Source organism: Mugil cephalus, chromosome 4 (genome assembly GCF_022458985.1).
Source record: "Mugil cephalus isolate CIBA_MC_2020 chromosome 4, CIBA_Mcephalus_1.1, whole genome shotgun sequence".
Lineage (NCBI taxonomy): Eukaryota > Metazoa > Chordata > Actinopteri > Mugiliformes > Mugilidae > Mugil > Mugil cephalus.
This window is the reverse complement of record NC_061773.1, coordinates 230,891-250,742: the sequence shown is the minus strand read 5'-3', so window position 1 is coordinate 250,742 and position 19,852 is coordinate 230,891. Positions and strand designations below refer to the sequence as shown.

Here is a 19,852-nt window from a genome sequence, read left to right as displayed (position 1 = left end):
TAGCCTTAGGCTAACCTTTCAGCAAGGCTCTGGTTTGTTAGCCAGGCTATCGGGAGGCTATCAGTCAAACCACCACCAAAGTCAGAATGTAAATAATAATTAATAATACATTTAAATAAAGTGTGTCAGTTTGGGAAATATTAATCCATCACATAAAGTAGGAAACATTAATGTCTCATTCACGTATCTTCTTCAATACAACCAATGTTATGGTAACAACGACAGTTTAAGTTAGATGGTAATGTAAATTAAGATCGAGAAACCAAACTGAATATTCATATATTCATGATATTCCGTACACAGACACATTCTGTGCATATAACACATAGATTATTTTACATGTCTATTTGTCCATGTAAAATTCAGGTGATCCAGATGTTCTACATGAGATGAAGAACTGGACTATGAGGACTTCTCATTTGGGCAGAAAACACTGAATCATCACTACATTACCGATTTTTATTAGATGTGAAATGTGACCCATAACTTGTTACAGAACTCTATTTTTTTAATTAAAGACATTAATCTCTAAATCATACATGTATTTAATATATTATATATTATATTTTAGTCAGGACAAATGGCATCAAACCGGGAACAAGGCCACTGTGTTAGCTGGCTGCTAGCACCTCAGATAGCGATTAGCCTAGCTCAGTAGCCTGAACTAAACCGGTAGCACAGAGTTTGGTAGGCAGGTTTCGTTCAGGCTGCTTTAGCTCCACCACAACACGACCCCCATATTTCAAGTATCCGAGTGTGGGCGGAGTAAAGCTCATCAACATGGTGATGGCAGGCTCAGCCCACTTCTGGCTTCATTTTTGAGGTTCAGAATCCAATGGGTGATGTCACGATGGATTTGTCCATAGTATGTACAGTGAATGGTGACTAGTAGGGAGGAATAAAGGAACAAAGAGGGAGTGGATGAACACTGGATTTTGCAGATGAAAGATGATCGGCCAGTTTACGCATCGCGACCGACTATGACAAGAAAGTCTCTGAGCTTGTCCAGCGAGGTAGAGAAACATGGACTTGTGAAAACAAACAAACAAACAAAAAAAAAACGGATGTGTTGTACTTCCTAAAGCAACAAACGTCATAACAGGAAACAATGAGGGTGCTGGTGTCTCCAGTAGTTTTAGCGACAGTGACATCATGGAAAGGCGGGATGTCCCATGGGTTGGTCCAATGGGACTTGACTGGACTTGACAGGACTTGACAGGATTTCATTCCACCGGATTTCACACCTAGGTGTGAATGCCACACTGGATGATGGGAAAAATAGTCTTTTTAGGACTCCTGTTGTTTGAGTTTTATGGCGCTTTCCTGTGGTCAGGCTGTAGTTGCAACATACAGGCCCCAGTCAGGCTTGCAGGCCCAACAGCTTCCATTAACGATCGTGTGATGGCACATTTGATTTGTTCGATTGAAAAAATGGACAAAGATCTCTGCCCTTCAGCGAAAGCAGGACAACTGATGGGGACTATGGGGAAAACTTTGCTCTTTTTTGAACAGAACAGGTACATCAACGTCATGGTGTAAATTAGGGGGTTGACGTGGGATGCCCCTTTACACTGCAGCTGAGCAAAGCTGAGCCGATCCGATAAAAACCCAGCTTGACCCACGTTGACCCGTAATTTTTGTGCAATGTGAAAGGGGCTTTAATGAAACATTGGTGAAGGGAGGCGCCCAAAAGCTGTTTAGCTTGGTGGTCTTACAGCGGATGCTCCCGAGTATCTTTCCAGATGGCAACAGGGTAAACAGGCTGTGCCTCTAAAGGAAGTGGTCAGGTGGATGACAGGGAAACCAGCCTAGCAGTGTTGGTGGTGAAGGATAGATCCTCTTCCAATTGAACTCCCAGAAACATGACACTGCTGACCCTTTCTACCACAGCACCATTGATGACCAGTGGGCTATGATCCAGCCTACATGTTCATCTAAAGTCCATCACCAGCTCTTTTGTCTTACTTACATTGAGGAAGAGTTTCCGTGACCTGCACCACGATGTCAACAGCTCCACCTCATCCGTGATAAATCCCACCACTGTTGTGTTGTCTGCATACTTAATTAGCTTGTTTGTGGTATGGGAGGCAGTGCAGTCAAGCGTGAGTAGGCATGTGTGAGTAACAGGGGACTCAAGACACAGCCCTGGGGGTACCCTGTGTTCACAGTGGTGGAGCTGGATTTCCCGATCCTGACTGTCTGCTGTTGCTGTGCCAGGAAGCTCAGGACTCAGTTACAGATACCAGTGTCCATGTCCAGTGACCTCAACTTCTCAACGAGCTGTTGTGGGATGATGGTATTAAATCTAGAGCTGCAATGAAACTTTAACATCTTATCCTCTGTGCTATTGAATGGAGTTCTGACCAGTACATCAAAACACTTACACATTTAGACCAAAACCACATGAAGTTCAAACATTAATATAAAAAGTACACAGATCAGTCATACCATTATGACCACCTTCCTAATATTGTATAGGTCTCCTTTGTGCCTACAAAACAGCTGAGACTCATGAGAGAATGGACATGAGGCTTCTGTGAGTGTCCTGTAAAATGGGGCCTTTGGGTCCTATGGGTTGAGGGGAGGGGCCCTCTGCTGTTTTTTTATGTTTGTCGAGTTGTTGTTCCTAAACCATTTTTGTGTGTGTGTGCCTGTGTCAGGCTGCATCCTGCTGTGGATGTCTGCTACCATCTAGGAGTGTCATTGCTGTGGGGCGGGGGTGTCAGGCCTGATCTAGGTGGGTGGTACATGTCTAAGTAACAGTCATATGAATGTCATGTCCAAAAGTTTCCTATAACAGAACATTGTATTGTCACAAGTTGGTCAATATTATTTACTTCTCCTGTCTGGTCATGATGGTTGTGGCTGATCAGTGTTTACAGGCTATTTGTGTGAGTAAATGTATGTTTTATTTTTATTTTTTTCTGAATCTGAATATTTCCTTCCTCACAGGTTGTTCCATTCTCCTGTTGGCCAGTGTGGTGTCCAGTCTTAGTGGATTGGTCTTCGGGTATGAGCTGGGAATCATCTCAGGTGCTTTGCTGCAGCTCAGGACAGAGTTCAAACTCTCATGTGTCCAGGAAGAAGCTCTAGTCAGCTCTTTGTTGACAGGAGCCTTGCTGGCATCCATCTCGAGTGGCTACTTCATCGACCATCAAGGGCGCAGAGCCTCCATTCTGCTAAGCAACGTGCTGGTCCTGGTTGGCAGCCTGATCATGCTGATTAGCTCCTACGTTGCCGTGGTGTTGGGCAGGATCACTGTCGGCTTTGCCATGTGCATTTCTTCCATGTCCTGCTGCATTTTTGTGTCTGAAATGGTAACTCCCAAGTGTAGAGGCTTCCTGGTAACTCTGTATGAAGCTGGAATCACAGTGGGCATCCTGGCAGCTTATTTAATGAACTACATCTTGTCTGGTTCTAAAAGAGGGTGGAAGTGGATGTTTGCATTAGCCATTGTACCAACTTTGCTGCAGCTGGTCTCCATCTGGTGTCTCCCTTCCGGTACTATGGAATCTTTCAACCCAAGTGAGTCCTTTCAAACTGAAACAGACACCATGAGCAGCGTTGAAACCCAAGAAGCAGATAACTCAAAAGTCAGCTCCAGCAGCAAAATCAAAAAGGGTCAGTACAGAAGCTTGTATTTGTTCCAGCGTAAAGACAATATGAGGACTCGGACTATCATTGGACTTGGATTGGTTCTCTTTCAACAATTCACAGGCCAGCCAAACATTCTTTTATACGCTTCTACCATCTTCCACTCTTTGGGATTTAAGAGTGAGGCCTCAGCCATGCTGGCATCCGTGGGCTTGGGATCGATCAAAGTGATCGCTACCCTGACCTCCATGGTATTTTCAGACAAGCTGGGCAGAAGGCCTCTGCTCATCAGTGGCTGTTCCATCATGGCACTGTGTCTACTAACCATCGGACTCCTCAGTGATCACTCACAGATAAATGCTGTAAAGCCTTGTGATTCTCAGGACTTCAGCATTGACAGAACACGTCTACCTCATTCACCTGTTGGTAATCAGTCAGTTTTTGACGTGTATCCTAATTCAAAGCACTCTCCTGTTAACAACACACAAGATGATGTCACATTTGATAAAGTCAGCCAAGCTTCCCTGGAACCTGCAGCAGAATCTCCTCAGAGTGTTCATGGGGCACTTGCGAACTGGATCATTCTGTTGTGTATGATGGCTGTCGTCAGCGCATACTCCATTGGATTTGGACCAAGTGTGTATATATACTCAAAGTGGATCATTTTAGAGATAAAACATGATTGTACTTACTTGCATTTAAATATAGATATTATTTTTGTGCTAAGAACATATAGAGTGGGCTAGTGTAGCTTTATTGTCACTACAACAGCATTATATGACATACAAAACTTCTTCTTCACGTCTTTTTTGGGACCAGTGACGTGGCTTCTCCTGAGTGAAATATTTCCAGCTGCTGTACGAGGAAGGGCATTTGCATTCACCAACTGCTTCAACTGGGCTGCCAACCTGTTGGTCACATTCACCTTCTTAAATCTTACTGGTGAGTATTCCACTGTAGTCTCAGTCGCACAACTGACCTTTGGGGTGAGGCTCACTGGTAGTCAGATGTAATATTACAAGTGTGGAACTGGGCCACATCAATAAAATGTTTCCAGTATTAATATACAGATCAGGCATGACGTCATGACCACTTTCCTAATGTTGAGTATGTTGTCTTGTGCCTCCAGAACAGTAATTCATCAGAGAATGGACATGAGCCTTCCAAGGGTGTCCTCCGGTGTCTGGCAACAGAAAATTGTTAGTGGGGGGCCTATGGGTTGAGTGGAGGTGCCTATGAGAATCATCCCACAAATACTTCATCAGTTTGGGATGTAGTGAATTCGGAGGCCAGGTGAACACCCTGTGTTGTTTTTATGCTTTTCGAGTTGTTCCTAAAGCATTTTTGTGGGTGTCTGTGTCATCCAGCTGGGGATGGCTGCTGCCATCAAGGAGTGTCATTGCTATGGGGTTGGGGTGCTGGTCTAGGTGGATGCTATAAGTCTAAGTAACATCCACAGAAATGCCAGATCCAAATGTTTCCCAGCAAAACAATGAATTGTCACAAGATGGTTATTTACTTCACCTGTGAGTGGTTTTAATGTTATGTCTAATTGTGTACTTGGATACTTGATGGGATTGCAAAGTGTGTTATAGTGATCCTACAAAATACAAGTGAGGTCATAACAAAACTTTGGCTGGACTGGGCTGGAAGTTCAAAAAAAAAAAAAGAGACATGCGTTTGATTTCAACAGAGATGATTGGCCTGTCAGGGATCTTTCTCCTGTATGGGCTGACCAGTGTGGCAGCTGTAATATTTTTCTACTTCATGCTACCAGAGACCAGAGGAAAGGATCTGATGGAGATAGACAAAGAACTACGTTTGGACAGGTAGTATACTGCTTTGTATTTGTCTGATTAATCAAATGAACATGTGTAATATATGATGTTTCTCATGTGTGTCTTTGGCCTTGTCCTGCAGGTTCTACCATGGTGAAGGGTGCTGTGGCTTTGGCAGTAGTAGAAACACTTTCCAGTATGAGAGAGTGCACTGTCAAATTAGCACATTGGGGTGATTATGTCAACATTCTCACAAAAGACTTCCTTGCACATTAACTGCACTGGGAAAATAATTCCTCCAACTTGAGATGCAGCTGCAGACCAAATGATTCACCCTTGCAGAGCATTTTAGAATTGATGGTCTAGCTACTAAACTGTGGCACTGTCAAGACTGAACTCCACCAAACAAAAAAAAAATTCAAGGGGTGGTCTCCAAAGCCGAGGGAGGAATGGATTTCATTATCTCAAATAGTTTCAAAACTGGTAGCGATCGTATCCGCATGAATAATAACACGAGGCCTCAATGTGAGGTCCTCTACCAGCACAGTGATCCAAGCAAAAAAAAAAAAAAAGTTTATTAAAGCAGATTTTAGTGTTGTTGCTGAATAGAAAAAGAATGCACAATATTGGTAACTTGAAAACTTTGCCATGTTAGGAATGGGCTTAAACTCAAGAGCAGCTGAAATATTTGTAGTAGCTTGCATTTACAACTTCAATGTTCACATTTTTTTTTAGATCCAACTCATACTAGTTAACCAGTGCATGCTGTCACCACACTGTCCTTAGATCTTTTTTTTTTTTTTTCCTCACGGCAGACTTTTTATAGGTGAAACATGTCTTAGTAACATCCACACAAACCAGTTTATGATAACCACATTAAGTCAGACATGTTCAAACTGTCTAAGTTTTTCCATAACATTTCATTAGCCATTACAACGAGGGGGTGGATGTAGCAACAGCTTTTTCTTCTTTTTTTTTTAGCAACAGCTTTAATCTTTAAATTGTTAACTCAACTGAACAATGCACCTTATCATTTATCCTTCCTGTATGTTTTCAGTATGTTCCTATTTCTTGTGGATTTGTACATATGCGAATCTTGTACATTGTTTTCTTACACAATTTTTTTTGTATATATTTGTTTCATTTTTTCAAGCTATTGTGCATCGATTTCTTTTTAGTAATGGTTTTCAAGAGTGTTTTATTTAATAATAATGTGCAACTGAGCTACTTTGACCAAGCAATTTCCTTTGTGGATGACTAAATTCTAAGCTACCTATCAGTGGTGATTATGTTGTGGCTGTCAGTGTATAATGACATTCTATCTCTGGTCAGGGTTTGTGTAGGGCTCATGGTTTCTGATGATTTCATAAAACCAAATGTAGATGTATAATCTATGTGTTTGGGAAGACTGTATGAACACGACAGACAAATCAGATGTACTTGATAAATAAAACACATTTATTTACACAAATATTTTCAAATACTAGTCTTCTACATGAGGACATAAAAATATATACAGTGATGTAGGGACTCATACTGCTCCATCCACAGATTAATGTGTACATGTTATGATTTATTTGCATCTTCAGTTTTTCGAAAAAGAAAAAAAAAAGGATGTTTATGTACAACAGGACCTAAAACTTATTTTCAAACTCTGGCACTATAACACTGGGGAAAAAAACTCTACCCTTCAAGTGCTATATAACTTCACTGCATCCCTCGACATGTTGGTGAAAGCCAATAAACTGTTTTGATACCTCAAAAAAACAAAACAAAAACCAACCCATGTCACTACACTTGGTCGAAGTGAACGTCTCTCAACTACATCTGACTATAGTTATCATGTCGACACATATTCACTACACATTACATTGTCAACCTGTGATACAGCATGTCGAGTAACTCTCGCGAAAATGAAACTACGTTTGGTCAGTCTATTCTCCCAACCAATTGAATAAACTTTGGTTATGTCTTGAAATAATTCAAGAAAAAGCCACTTGAAGTAATTCAAGGAACTGGAAAGCAGCACATTTGAGGAACCATTTCTTTGAGAACCTGAATAAACCTTACCTGGCTTCTGAAGGAGTCCACAGCATAGCATAACACTATAGTTGATCAAACCACTTGATGGTGAACCTTAATTCAGCAGTCCAGAACATTTTAGTATAGAAAACAAATTAAAAAGATGGACAAAGTGAGGAGGGGAAGGGAAGAGGCATATAAAAAGATGACTGGTCATCAGATTTGGTAAGAAAGGCAAGAGGCGAGGGACTACTCGGGCAGACATGTTTAAGTGTCATTGTGTTCATGTACAACTGGGGTCCATTCTCAGTACGTGGATTCAATTGTTGAGGATTTGGCATGGTCCCAGATGTCAGTTGTTGAAATGACAGACAGCAGCATATTGGTGAGATCAAACCTACTTGCACTTGAGAACAGGTTTATTCAATGTAAACAAGATTAGAGGACAGACTTCTCAATCCTGCTTCAGCGATTTCACAAAACCATGGCTGTGACTTTGCTGCAGGAGGAATGAGCTGTGATTGGTCCAATGATGATTAACATGAGCTTTTTCAAGTGGCGATTCTTTAGCATACCCTGATCACTTCAGTTATGAGGGAATACTTCACATAAGTTATTATGTCATTCCAGTATCGATATACACACCTTAGAAACCATGGATAAATAACTTTCCTTGAACCAACCAAGCAAACTGGATTACTGCCACCAAATATCAGTAGATGCTAGATCAGCCAGCTGATCTTGGACCTCTTAGGCATCGTACAAAGATCAAGCCCCCGGAGCACAGTACAGCACCAAACACTTCCAAAATGCTGTGATCTAGGTGGTGTTTCAACTCATCTGGAGAGGTAAATTAATGTTCTCTCCAGGTCTTGTTTTTTTTTTTGACAATGCTGCAGTAGTAAACTATAGATGATGTCCTCCTACTGGTCCTGAAGGAAGGCCAATGTCTCTTTCTTTCAATTTTCTGCTGATGTTCTTGACCAGTGCCATAAATCCAAACTAACACACACGCGCACAGAGAAAGCAAGAGGGAAGGACATGGGGGCCTGTTGGGACCCCATGTGCGACACTTTCTCTCACTGACCACACCGATACCCTCCCCCCCTTTGTATTTCGCTACAGCTTGCAGGAGAATGAAAGGAATACCTGTATAATTCAGTTAGACACAACAATCATTTCAGATGTCATGGTTAACATGTTCATTTGAGGAGGAAATGCAAAAAAAATCTGTCTTAAGACAAAAGTAGCCTCCAAACAGGAGGCCGGTGAAGGCGCCGTCACACCAAATGGCACCTGTCTAGTCTCCTTTTTCCACCGGTTGGGTAATGGTGGAAGTGGGAGGTCAAGAGACACACAGGGGTGGGGTAAAGGGGTGTTGATTTGGGTGGGGTGTCACTGCGGAGCACCAGCAGTAGCAGGGACCGGGGTGCTGAGGGCGTTGGTGGCAGCAGAAAGGACTGGTGAGCCAGTGAGCGGGCCCAGGGCAGTGGAGGCTGGCAAGGCGGAGATACCTGAGTGAATGAGAGGCAGCCGATACAGTGAGATAACCAACACCAGTATGTTCCCTTAAATAGACAACATTTAACTAAAGTCTGGTTTATGCAACTTATCTGAGCAACTGGTGAGAAATGCATGTGAAGTGTGAATTTTAAGCTGAATACTGAAGCTTTACAACAGTAATTCCTGAGAGGAATTATTTTTGGTAAAACATTGAAATTTTAGTATTTTAGTAGATTGTTTAGTAGATTGTTTTAGTGATTACAAATTATTTGGGAATGCTGTGTCTATTGATTGCGATTGTGCCCATTTGTAGCTACTTTATGCCCTTTTGGATTGGACCTTTTGTTATTTATTTATTTATTTTTTTTGTAACGCAGTGTTTACTGAATTTTGCAAAAATGGAAAAATGCACAGCACCATGTAATACAATAATCTTCCTTCATGTTTCGAATGTGTAGACAGAAAAGAGTAAAGAAATTATACTATTCTTCTAGGGGCTTTCTGAATTGCACACCCACAATTGGGTGTGCTTTTAAGTTTGAACCCCATTGGATATTAAGAGGCTTAAGAGCTGACCGTAACTTAAGATAATGAAAGAGAGTGTTTAGGAACATCATATTGTACCTTTTTGTTATTTATTTAATAAATCAGTTTATTACATGACCATGAATCAGATAGAATAGTTTTGGACTGTTGGTTGGACAATATATTGCGAGCCCATGACCATACCAACATCATCAGATCATGTGACATTTTCATTGAGCATGTTTATGATATTTATTGTACTAAATAGTGTATATTTTTTTCAATTTGGATTTGACAATTTTGTGTATTTTGGGACCCATACGTTATACAATATTCTGCACACAGAGGGGGACTCAAACTCCCTAATTTTCTGTGGTATTTATTGGGCCACACCAACTCCATCAAGGGTAGAAATTGAATTGCTCTTGCTTAAAACGAAACTCACACTGAATTCATACTTCTATTCCGCCAATATTATTCAGTTATATATTAAGTGTCCTTTTATATCCCAATATGGGGAAATGATCAATTCAAGTAAACGAGACCAAGGTTTTTACATTTGGGCTACTCACAATCGAATTAAAATAGATTTGTTCCAGGATGAATGCTTGATGTTGTTTGAAAAGCTGCATATTAAATCCGCTAAACAAAGAAAGCCATGCTCCAAACTATCGTCACATGGTGCCTGGAGATCCAAGCGGGACGAACTGCAGAGAAAGTGCGTCCACTGAGCAGAGGATTTCTACTGAGGCCCAGTGACCACATCCAGCCAGGTGCTAGCCGTCCAGCCTGACAATCCTTATCAGCAGGCAACACCAGAAAAATCAGAAATCAAGTATCCAAAATCAAAAATACATACAGAGGGAAAAAAGGTAAAGAACTGCATCGTCCTCATTGGTGAAAAGGGGAAGCCTTTTTTCCCCTCTGTATGTATTGTGTATATTATCAACCAGATGAACTTCAAAAAAAAAAAAAAAAAATCATAACGTTTCTATATATATACTCACTTGCCACTATATTAGTTACACCTGTTAGGCGTTAGATGATAGAAAGGCAACAGTAACTCAAATAACCACTTGTTGAAGAAGATGGGCTACAGCAGTAGAAGACCAAACCGGTCGCCACTCCTGTCAACCAAAAACAGGAAACCGAGTCTCGATTTCAGCGGCAACATTTGGATGGCAGGGTCAGAATTTGGCGTAAACAGGAAAGCATGGATCCATCCTGTCTTATATTGACAGTTCCGGATGGTGGTGGTGGTGTAATGGGTGTGGTTTAAATAACACAGCCTACCCGAGTATTGTTGCTGACCATGTCCATCTCTTTATGACCACAGTGCACCCATCTTCTGACAGCTACTTCCAGCAGGATAATGTACAATGACACAAAGCTCATATAATCTCAAACTGGTTTCTTGAACATGACAATGAGTTCACTATACTCCAATTGCCTCCACAGTCACCAGATCTCAATCCAATAGAGAACCAATGGGATGTGGTGGAACGGAAGATTGGCATCATAGATGTGTAGCCGCTAAATCTGCAGCAACAGTGTATGTCAAGAATTAAGGCAGTTCTGAAGGTAAAAGGGGGTCCAACCTTTCACTAGCAAGGTGTACCTAATGAAGTGGCCATTGACCGTGTGTGTGTATATGATATATATATACAGTATGTGATGCTGTATCTATCCTCTGTAAACTCTCTCTTTGTATTTAAATGAAATAATATATCGTTAAAAAAATAGCAGCAAGCTTATACATAGAAATTCAACAAGTTTCAAAAAGGTTAACATCAAGAGGGATAGCGTATGGGTTCTCACCTGTGATCATACTGGCTGTGCTAACAGCTGGGTTCCCACTGGGCATGTTAGCTGATCCACCCACACGAGACTGATCTTTCACAATGGGGACTGTGTAAACAACAAACATTCAAGTCATTTAGAGATGGTCCACAGAGTTTGAGGTTTAAAAAACATGTTGGATGGTGAAGGTCCTACAAAAGTAAGGGTGATCCATGGCTTCACGGGCAGTCAGTCGGGCCTGGTGGTCGTAGCGCAGCAGCTTGTCCAAGAAGTCAAGAGCCTCAGGGCTGACCAGGTGCTGGTTCTCACTGTGGACGAACCTCTCCCACCGCTTACGAGAATGTCTATAAACACACACGCACACACGCATGCATGCACACACGCACGCCAGGGTGTATACAAGAATCTTCAAGTTAATTTCAATACCTTAAGACTTTTCAAGACCTTCTCAATAGCTTTTAATACCTCAACGCCACTTTGAAGTGTAACCATTCAACCACATGACACCTTTAACTCAGCAGTCTCAGTTTATGATAAAGACTATAGACCACTATCATACAACTAGGGATATAATGTAATTACCTGTTTCATGATAAACCACGGTAAAATTCCCAACGCTTAGCAATACCATTTAAAATTTTTATTCTCATTAAAACCATTTCTCACTATTATTTGTTTTTTCAAAACAAAATTTGGATAAATGATTTCTGTGTGGGTGAATAAGTACTTTTTGAACATTTTGAGCACATTTCAACAATACCATGATAATAATGATAACTGTGATAATTGTGGTCACAATAATTGTGAAATTAAATCTTCTTGGAACAGAATTCATTCCTAATGGAAACTGCAAGGAAGTCAACCACAACCAACAAACCCCTACATGGCATGTACCACCATCAAATGCAGAAGTGGCCAATATATAATAAACCTACCAATGATTGGAAAACGCTGGACTGACAGACAGCAGAGGCGCTAATCATGGCAGCACAAGAAGAACAGACTCAGAGAAGTATAAGAGCCATAGAGGGCAAGATCTACCAGAACAGATCAGACCCAAGATGCAGGCTGAGGAAAGATGCCCCTGAGACAGTCCAGCACATAGTAGCAGGGTGTAAGGTGCTAGCTGGGTCAGCATACATGGAGAGGCACAGCCAAGGCTGGGACAGCATACAGTAACATATGTACCCAGTATGGAACAAATGTACCCAATGAGCACAGATGGTGGTTGAGAACAACGGGGCCAAGGATCTGTAGGAATTCAGCTTCCAGACTGACAAACAGGTCCTGGCTTACCAACTGGCCATAGTGGTGGTGGACAAAGAGCAGAAGACCAAACAACCATATCAGACACTGTTTTTGCCTATTATTTTTGTATATTTTTTCATGATGATAATTCTGTAAATTTTTTGATTACACTTTTTATTTTTATTTGACTGTAATCTGATCTAATTTTATTTTATCTTTCTCGTGTTTACTTTTATATTTAACAAAGCTACTGTGACAAAGCAATTTACCTCATAGATTATTGATGTGGCAATCTAAAATGTGGCAATATCAGCTGAGAAGGAACATGAAACGGTTTGTTTACGCCAAAAGTTTTCTCACACCCCATGCATTTGTGAAATATTGCATTAAGAAACTTAAAGTCTTCAAGTGCAGTTTCTTTGAGGACAGTCACAGAAAGAATAATAAACATCTCCTAAAACAGCTATAAAAAACTTAAAATTAATTGGTTCCATAAAAATACATAAAAAAAAAATTTGACTATTGAGTCATTTCGGGGATTTTTATTAAAAGACACATTTTCTGTTGTCTTGCTTAGTGTCTATATAAAGCCAGTATATTTGAAAGTTATTCAGAGACAAACAAAGCTGCCAAAAAATTACAACAAAGGATTCATGTTCTCAGAAAGCTGAACTCTTTTAATGTCAGTAGGAGGATGCAATGCTTGTTTTTATAAGACTTTTATCAAACGTTTTTACTTTTTCAATCATTTGATGGTTCAATGGCACGGGTGTAAAAGACAAAAATTCGCTGAACATAATTGTGAGGGTGTCTTCCAAAGTAATTGGGGTGCAGCAGGAAGACTTGTCCTCTCTCTGGGACAAAAGGGTGGTCAAGGTAGAGCTATTACTGCACAACATGACCACATCCTAGCTGCAAACTTTCAGCTCATGCCCTCAGAAAGGTGTTTTAAAGCTCCGCCTAGAAAAACAAATTGTTATTCCAGATCTTTTATCCCCTCTGCTATTAGACTTTTGAATCTAAATCCGTCCATGTGGGAATGAACCCCTAATTTCTTACAGAAGCACTTTTAATAAGTACTTTTTACATTGTTGTTAATTTCCTGTTAACGCACCCAGCAGTTGTATATTCTTGAGAGACACAGTTTCCAGCTTTATCTTCCTCCTGCTAATGTGAGGGTATGCAGAAGGCCAGGAGAAGCATAATCTCCTGCATGTATAGTACCAACTGTTAAAAATGGTGGAGGCAGTATCATGGTTTGGGAATATATGAGTGCTGTTGGTCATCTCACTGTCTGTGATGTCACACTGAACTCTCACAAATATTGTGCCAAACCCACATGCTCCCTTTTGCACATGCACTGTTCCGCCGAGGTCGAAACTGCATGTTTCAAAAAGATAATGCCCCTTGCCACACATCCAAGGCCAGTAGAACTTGGCTGCAGTAGCACAGTATCCAGGTCTTAGAGGACATGACCTCCATTGAAAATCTATGGTGGATTATCAAAAAGTCTGTTTCAAAGTGCAAACCAAAGAATTTAGAAGAATTAAAAGTAGTAATTCAAGGAGAATGGGACAAGATCACCCCTCAACAGTGTGAAAGGCTCAGGATAATGCCAGCCAGGATTAAAGCTCTACTGTGTGCTAATGGCATCCAAAATGGAGTACTGAATATTAATTTAATGGTGTGATGGTTTATTTTATTTTTTGTTCAGTTTTGAACACATTCTGTTATTTTTTGACTTTGATACTGACAATGTCCCATACTGACAATAAAGAAATTGTCAATAATTTAGTTTTGTTTTTCTTGTAAACAATGAACAAATAAATATGATTTTTATTTCTTTGTGTCTATCTAATGCAGCCACACCTCTTGAAAGACAAAATATTTTTCCACAATATTTCATGATAACATTTGAGATTGTGTAAAATTGTAAGGGTGTCTGAAAACTTTTTACTACCACTTTACACATACACACGCTGTATGTACATAGATATATGCACACTGAGGAAACACAGGAACTACGCTTGCCTTCCCAGGATGTCATTGAAACGAGGCTCCAGCTCAATATTGTATTTGTCGATGTAGTCGTAGAGGTCTTCCGTCCCCAAAACCTTTGCTATTCTCACCAACTACAGGAGAAAAAAAAACACAGAACAGTCAATCACTGCTGTGTTTAAGAGACATCCACCCATTTTATACACATACATACACAATGATCAGAATGGCCAGAAGCAATAAGTGTGACCCCAGTGACTGAAGTTACTAACAATAACTAATAATAATAACTATTTCAGCCTAGACACCTACTGCTGGTGTCCAGGCTAATTAGCTGGTGTTTTATTTCTGTGGTTAGGTTAATTGTATCTCATTTCTGACATAGGCAGAAGGATGAGATGTCCTGGTCTGAGTAGTAGCTGACCACTGGTCTGCTGGTTGGTTGTCCAGTTGGACCTGGCTTCTAAAGGAGTTTTGCCTTAGATCATGGCACAAGGGATTGTAACATCTCGTACTGTGTATTAATGAATATGAAAGCTAGTCTAGGCTAGTGACTGCTGTTAACAGTGCAGCTGGCAACAAGGGAAAGACTTAGTGACGGCATGGAAAGACAGCTGACAGGAGGGAATAGTCCCCACTGGGGCTACAGTGTGTTAGTACTTCACTGTGGCAGTAGCCAAGGCTTTCCTAAGCCTTTGACTGCACCCTATGTAGCTACAGATTCAATAATGATAAAATACCCCTAGAGTCTGCGAGAGCAGGGGCAGAAGATAACTCACCATTGGCTAATACGATTATTGACTCTGGAACATAATTGACTAAGGATAGACAAAACTTTTTGTTAGAACCTAGTGGTTCAGATGGAAATGGAAAGAAGCAGCAGGTTTGTACGTTTGGCTGGCAGAAAGTAACAACAGTAAAGGGCCTCAGAATCCATCAAGGGAGGAAAAAGTGCTTGGTAGAGGGAATGCAGGGAAACCGCATATACAGCTACTTTTTAAGAAGTGTATCAAGTCAGTTGGTTGAAGTCCAGCGACAGGAAGTAACCCACAGCTCGCAGGATATCAGCATCCCTAACGTTGAGGCAGGTATGAGCACGGAGGCAGAACAAGAGCGCAGCCAGCCAAGGAGGGAGAAGATTAGTGGTCAGAAACCAAGGGTGAAGTGGCCAGACGCAGCTGAAACTAAGAAGTGGGAGGATATCAATAATGATTTAGCCAGTGCGTTAGGTGATCTAAAAGGGACGGTAGAGAATAAGTTGGAGAGGATGGGAGATATAATCTACGATTATGGTAAGGAATTTGGCATTAGTGATAGACTTATACAGGAGAGGAGATTGCTTAAGAGGCAGTGGAAGAAGGCCACAGAGGAGGAGAAGAAAGGCATTAATTGCTTACAGGCTGGTGTGAAAGAACGACTGGCAGCACTAAGAAGAGCGGAAAGCATTAGGAAAAATAGGAGAAGGAAAGCGGGCGAGAGTAGCATTTTATAGGGACCCATTTAGATTTGTGAAGTCGCTATTTAGTAAAGAGAAGAATGGCAGCCTTATGGTGCCAAAGCAGGAACTTGAGGAGTACTTGGTGGAGGTACACAAAGAGTCAGTAGAGATAAGTCAGTTTAGACCAATCAGTTTGCTTAATGTTGAGGGGAAGGACTTCTTCAGTGTTGTGGCACATAAGCTGTCTAGGTCCTTGGAGGAAAATGGCTTGATTGATACTTCGGTGCAAAAGGCTGGAATCCCCGGCTTTTCTGGGTGCTTAGAGCAAACCAGTATGATTTGGCAACAAATCCAGTTAGCAAAGCTAAAGTTCCAGGCAGTATCAAAGGCCTAGTCAAAGCATACTTGCCAGATATACAGCTCTGTTTTACCACAGCAGAGTATACTACAGTATGGCAGCAGCTGGAGGTAGGCATCATGGCAGGGTGTACAATCCACTAGCCGTCTCCCCCCAATTAGGGCCTACATGGATGACATGACGACTGTGACGTCTACTGCTCCGTGTACTAGCAGACTGCTGGATAAGTTAAACAGCAACTTGCAGGGGGCTAGGATGAAAGTGAAGCCGAGTAAGTCTCGGAGTATCTCAGTTGTTAAAGGAAAGGTAGTAGATAAGAAATTTGTTATAAATGAGGAGGTGATTCCCACAGTGATAGAGAAGCCAGTGAAGAGCCTGGGAAGGTGGTATGACGCAAGTCTCATCAATGTAGCACAGTTTGAGGGATTGAGACAAGATATGATCCAAGGCATTTCAAGCATAGACCGGTCAGGGCTCCCAGGAAAGCTGAGATTATGGTGCATGCAATTTGGGTTATTGCCATGACCAATGTGGCCACTGACAGAGTATGAGGTCCCTCTGACAAAAGTTGAGAAGCTTGAAAGAATGATTAATTCATTAGTTAGGAGATGGCTTGGTGTCCCACGCTGTTTAAGCGGTGCAGCCTTGTATGGGAAAGGCATACTGGAGCTCCCAGTAACTAGTCTAACAGAGGAGTTTAAGTGTGCTAAGGCTAGACTGGAGATGACTCTTAGTCAAAAGATCCAGTAGTCAGGTGGACAGCCCCCACATTTAAAACAGGGAGGAAGGAGGAATTGGAACCCAAGAGATGCGGTTCAGGAGGCGCAGGCTGCCCTCAGGCTCAGGGATATCATGGGGCATGTGCAGCAAGGGCGTGGTGGCCTGGGACTGTGTGCAGGGAAACCTCTGTGGAGCAAGGTGTCTGTTGCGGAGAAGAGGAAGACGGTAGTGGAGGAAATTGATAGGCAAGAGGAAGTAATGAGATGCACGAAGGCAGTGTCGCAGGCTAAGCAAGGACAGTGGGTGAACTGGGAGAGTGTAGAGAAAAGGAAGGTGTGGAGCATGGAGGCTAGTAGGATTAGATTTATGTTAGTTGGCAGTTTATGATGTGCTGTGCTTTATGATGTGCACTTTGTTTTTGTTCATGTATGCTCAGCCACATTTTGTCAAGTTGTAGGGTTAGTCTGTCCCAAGGTAGATACACCTGGCGCCACAACCAGGTTCTGAAATGCTTAGCAGCTGCAATTGAGGAAAAGCAAATTCCTCAGGTGCTAGAGAGGAGAATACGCATATTATGTTTGTTCAGGAGGGAGATATGGCCAGATCAGCGAGGAGCAGGCATAATTTAGGGTAGCTAAGTGTGGGCAGAGCCTGGGAGCTGAGGACCGACCGAGATGGCGCCCTGAACGTTCCACAATAGATAGCCGTGACCCTTAAAAGACCGGACGTGCTGTTGTGGTCTGAGAAAGAAAGGATAGTGTATTTTGTGGAGTCAACTGTCCCGTGGGAGTTGAAGAGGCGAATGAGCGCAAGAGAGATAGATATGCGGAGTTGGCATTGGAAGCTGAGCAGCGAGGCTGGAGTCCCCGTGTGCGCCTAGTGGAGGTCGGCTGCCGTGGATTTGTGGCGAAATCCGCCATTGCTCTCCTGTGTGAGTTGGGCATTCGCAGAAAAGAACAGAGGGTTGCCGTAAAGAATATGTCCCTGGCAGTGGAGCGAGCGAGCCAGTGGTTGTGGCTACGAAGGAAACACGTTAGCTGGGGAGCATGCTAAAGGTAAGGCTAGCTATGTGCTAACATTAGGTAGCAGTTGTAGTTAGCGGTGGCTGCATTGAGGCGGGTGACTCTGGGACGCTGGAGCTCACTGTTAAGCCTTCTTGAGGTTTCGTGGGCCTAACTTAACGAAACATGGTAAATGGTCTTGCTCTTATATAGTTAGACTAATATTCAGTACTCCATTTTGGATGCCAAAATTAGATAATTGTATCTCGTTTCTGACATAGGCAGAAGGATGAGATGTCCTGGTCTGAGTGTAGTTGAATTCCCATCATCTCCATTACCGACTGCTGGTGTCCAGGCTAATTAGCTGGTGCTTTTTATTTCTGTGGCTAGGCTAATTGTACCTCGTTTCTGACATAGTAGCTGACCACTGGTCTGCTGGTTGGTTGTCCAGTTGGACCTGGCTTCTAAGGGAGTTTTGCCTTAGATCATGGCACAAGGGATTGTAACATCTCGTCCTGTGTATAAATGAGTTTGCTGAACAGAAAAAGAAAATTCGCTAATAAACAACCCAACATTTTATTTACCTGGTCGTAGTTGTCATGACCATGGAAGAAGGGCTCTTTTCTGAAGATCATGCTTGCCAGCATACAACCCAAACTCCACATATCCAGACTGTAGTCATACATCTGAAAGACACAGAAGAAGACTCAATCAGAAGGAGCACAATCAGAATGAACATAATAATAAGTAAGTAAGTATCTTCAGTGCTTCCCCAACACACTGCCACTGTTTTGACACAGCTGCAAGACAATTGGTCATATTATTATGTAAACGTGTATCTTTTTATCAGATGCACAATTGGGAAATCAGCACAGTCACAAATACTGTTCACATTTTGGTATTCAGTGCATATGTTTGTTTTGCTGGTCCATCAACCCCATCTGCAGTTTACCGCTATTTCAGCGATTAATGTCGGTGTGTTTCGTGAAGTGAGGAATTGGCTCTTTAAAGCTCAATGTTTTTCAGTATTTACCTACTGATAAGGCAGTGGGGTCAAAGTCATTTTAGTTTGGTGGCCACAGTCAGCCTAGTTTGATCTCAAGGAGCTACTACCGAGGGTACCATCTCAGTCAACATGGGAATCAAATCAACGACGAAACAGGGGTCCCTTCTGCCTCTCTCACAAAATCTTTGCATTAGGAGAGCAAATTGTGGCCGAGAAGAGCGTGGAAAGAGAAAAGTTTCAGGCAACTTCCCCCACTCTGACTGATGATGTCACCCACTCTGGCACCAACATTCCACGCAATACACACCCATGATAATCTCAAAATGTCTCCAAAAATGATCATGGTCATTAAACAGTGATTGATCAAAAACTATATGACCTATCAAAAAGATGAATACACCAATACACAAGATTTGTGCCTACAGTTTGAAGTTTAAATGAAGTCTCACAGTGAAAGTATGCCTGAGTAGTAGGCATTTGAAAAACTCTCTTTTGCGCTCTTCTTTTTCACCCATCCCATTCAATGCAAAATTATTCATAGTTTTGTATTTTGTAGAGAATAGCACACCGATCCTGATCAAACCGTGCATTTTGATATACACCAGGTAAAATAAGTATTGAACATGTCGCAATTTTTCATAGTAAACATATTTCTTAAAGGGCTATTGACATGAAATTTCAATTGTTGGTAACAATCCAAGTAATCCATAATGTCAGCGGTTCATATATAAAAAGAAACTAGACTTGCAGAAATGCATTGTGATTGCCTTCTGCCGATCCGCCCGCCATACCTGTGGAAATCTGCGCAGACACGCACATTGCGGCGGCCATCTTGGAAATCGCGCAATGCATTGTTGGATG

At 41.8% G+C, this 19,852-nt stretch overlaps 2 protein-coding genes across 4 annotated transcripts in view; one reads left to right on the top strand and one right to left on the bottom strand.

Annotated features, from left to right (window-relative positions):
* The first annotated feature begins 2,519 nt into the window (after window positions 1–2,519).
* On the top strand, window positions 2,520–7,143 carry slc2a10 (solute carrier family 2 member 10). The gene is made up of 6 exons (XM_047582200.1): window positions 2,520–2,536; window positions 2,661–2,737; window positions 2,953–4,230; window positions 4,414–4,536; window positions 5,288–5,423; window positions 5,515–7,143. Exons 1-6 carry the CDS (start codon window positions 2,520–2,522, stop codon window positions 5,606–5,608), a joined length of 1,725 nt encoding a protein of 574 aa, XP_047438156.1. The 3' UTR covers window positions 5,609–7,143.
* Window positions 6,810–19,852, bottom strand: part of LOC125006279 (casein kinase II subunit alpha) — a 36,699-nt gene continuing 23,656 nt past the window's right edge. For all 3 annotated transcript variants that reach the window (XM_047582197.1, XM_047582198.1, XM_047582199.1), the window contains 5 exons: window positions 18,570–18,671; window positions 14,502–14,602; window positions 11,418–11,566; window positions 11,241–11,330; window positions 6,810–8,908 (listed from right to left, as the gene is read on the bottom strand). In XM_047582197.1, the coding sequence (XP_047438153.1) occupies window positions 8,790–8,908; window positions 11,241–11,330; window positions 11,418–11,566; window positions 14,502–14,602; window positions 18,570–18,671 (561 nt within the window). In that variant the 3' untranslated portion in view covers window positions 6,810–8,789. The remainder of the gene's footprint in view (window positions 8,909–11,240; window positions 11,331–11,417; window positions 11,567–14,501; window positions 14,603–18,569; window positions 18,672–19,852) is intronic.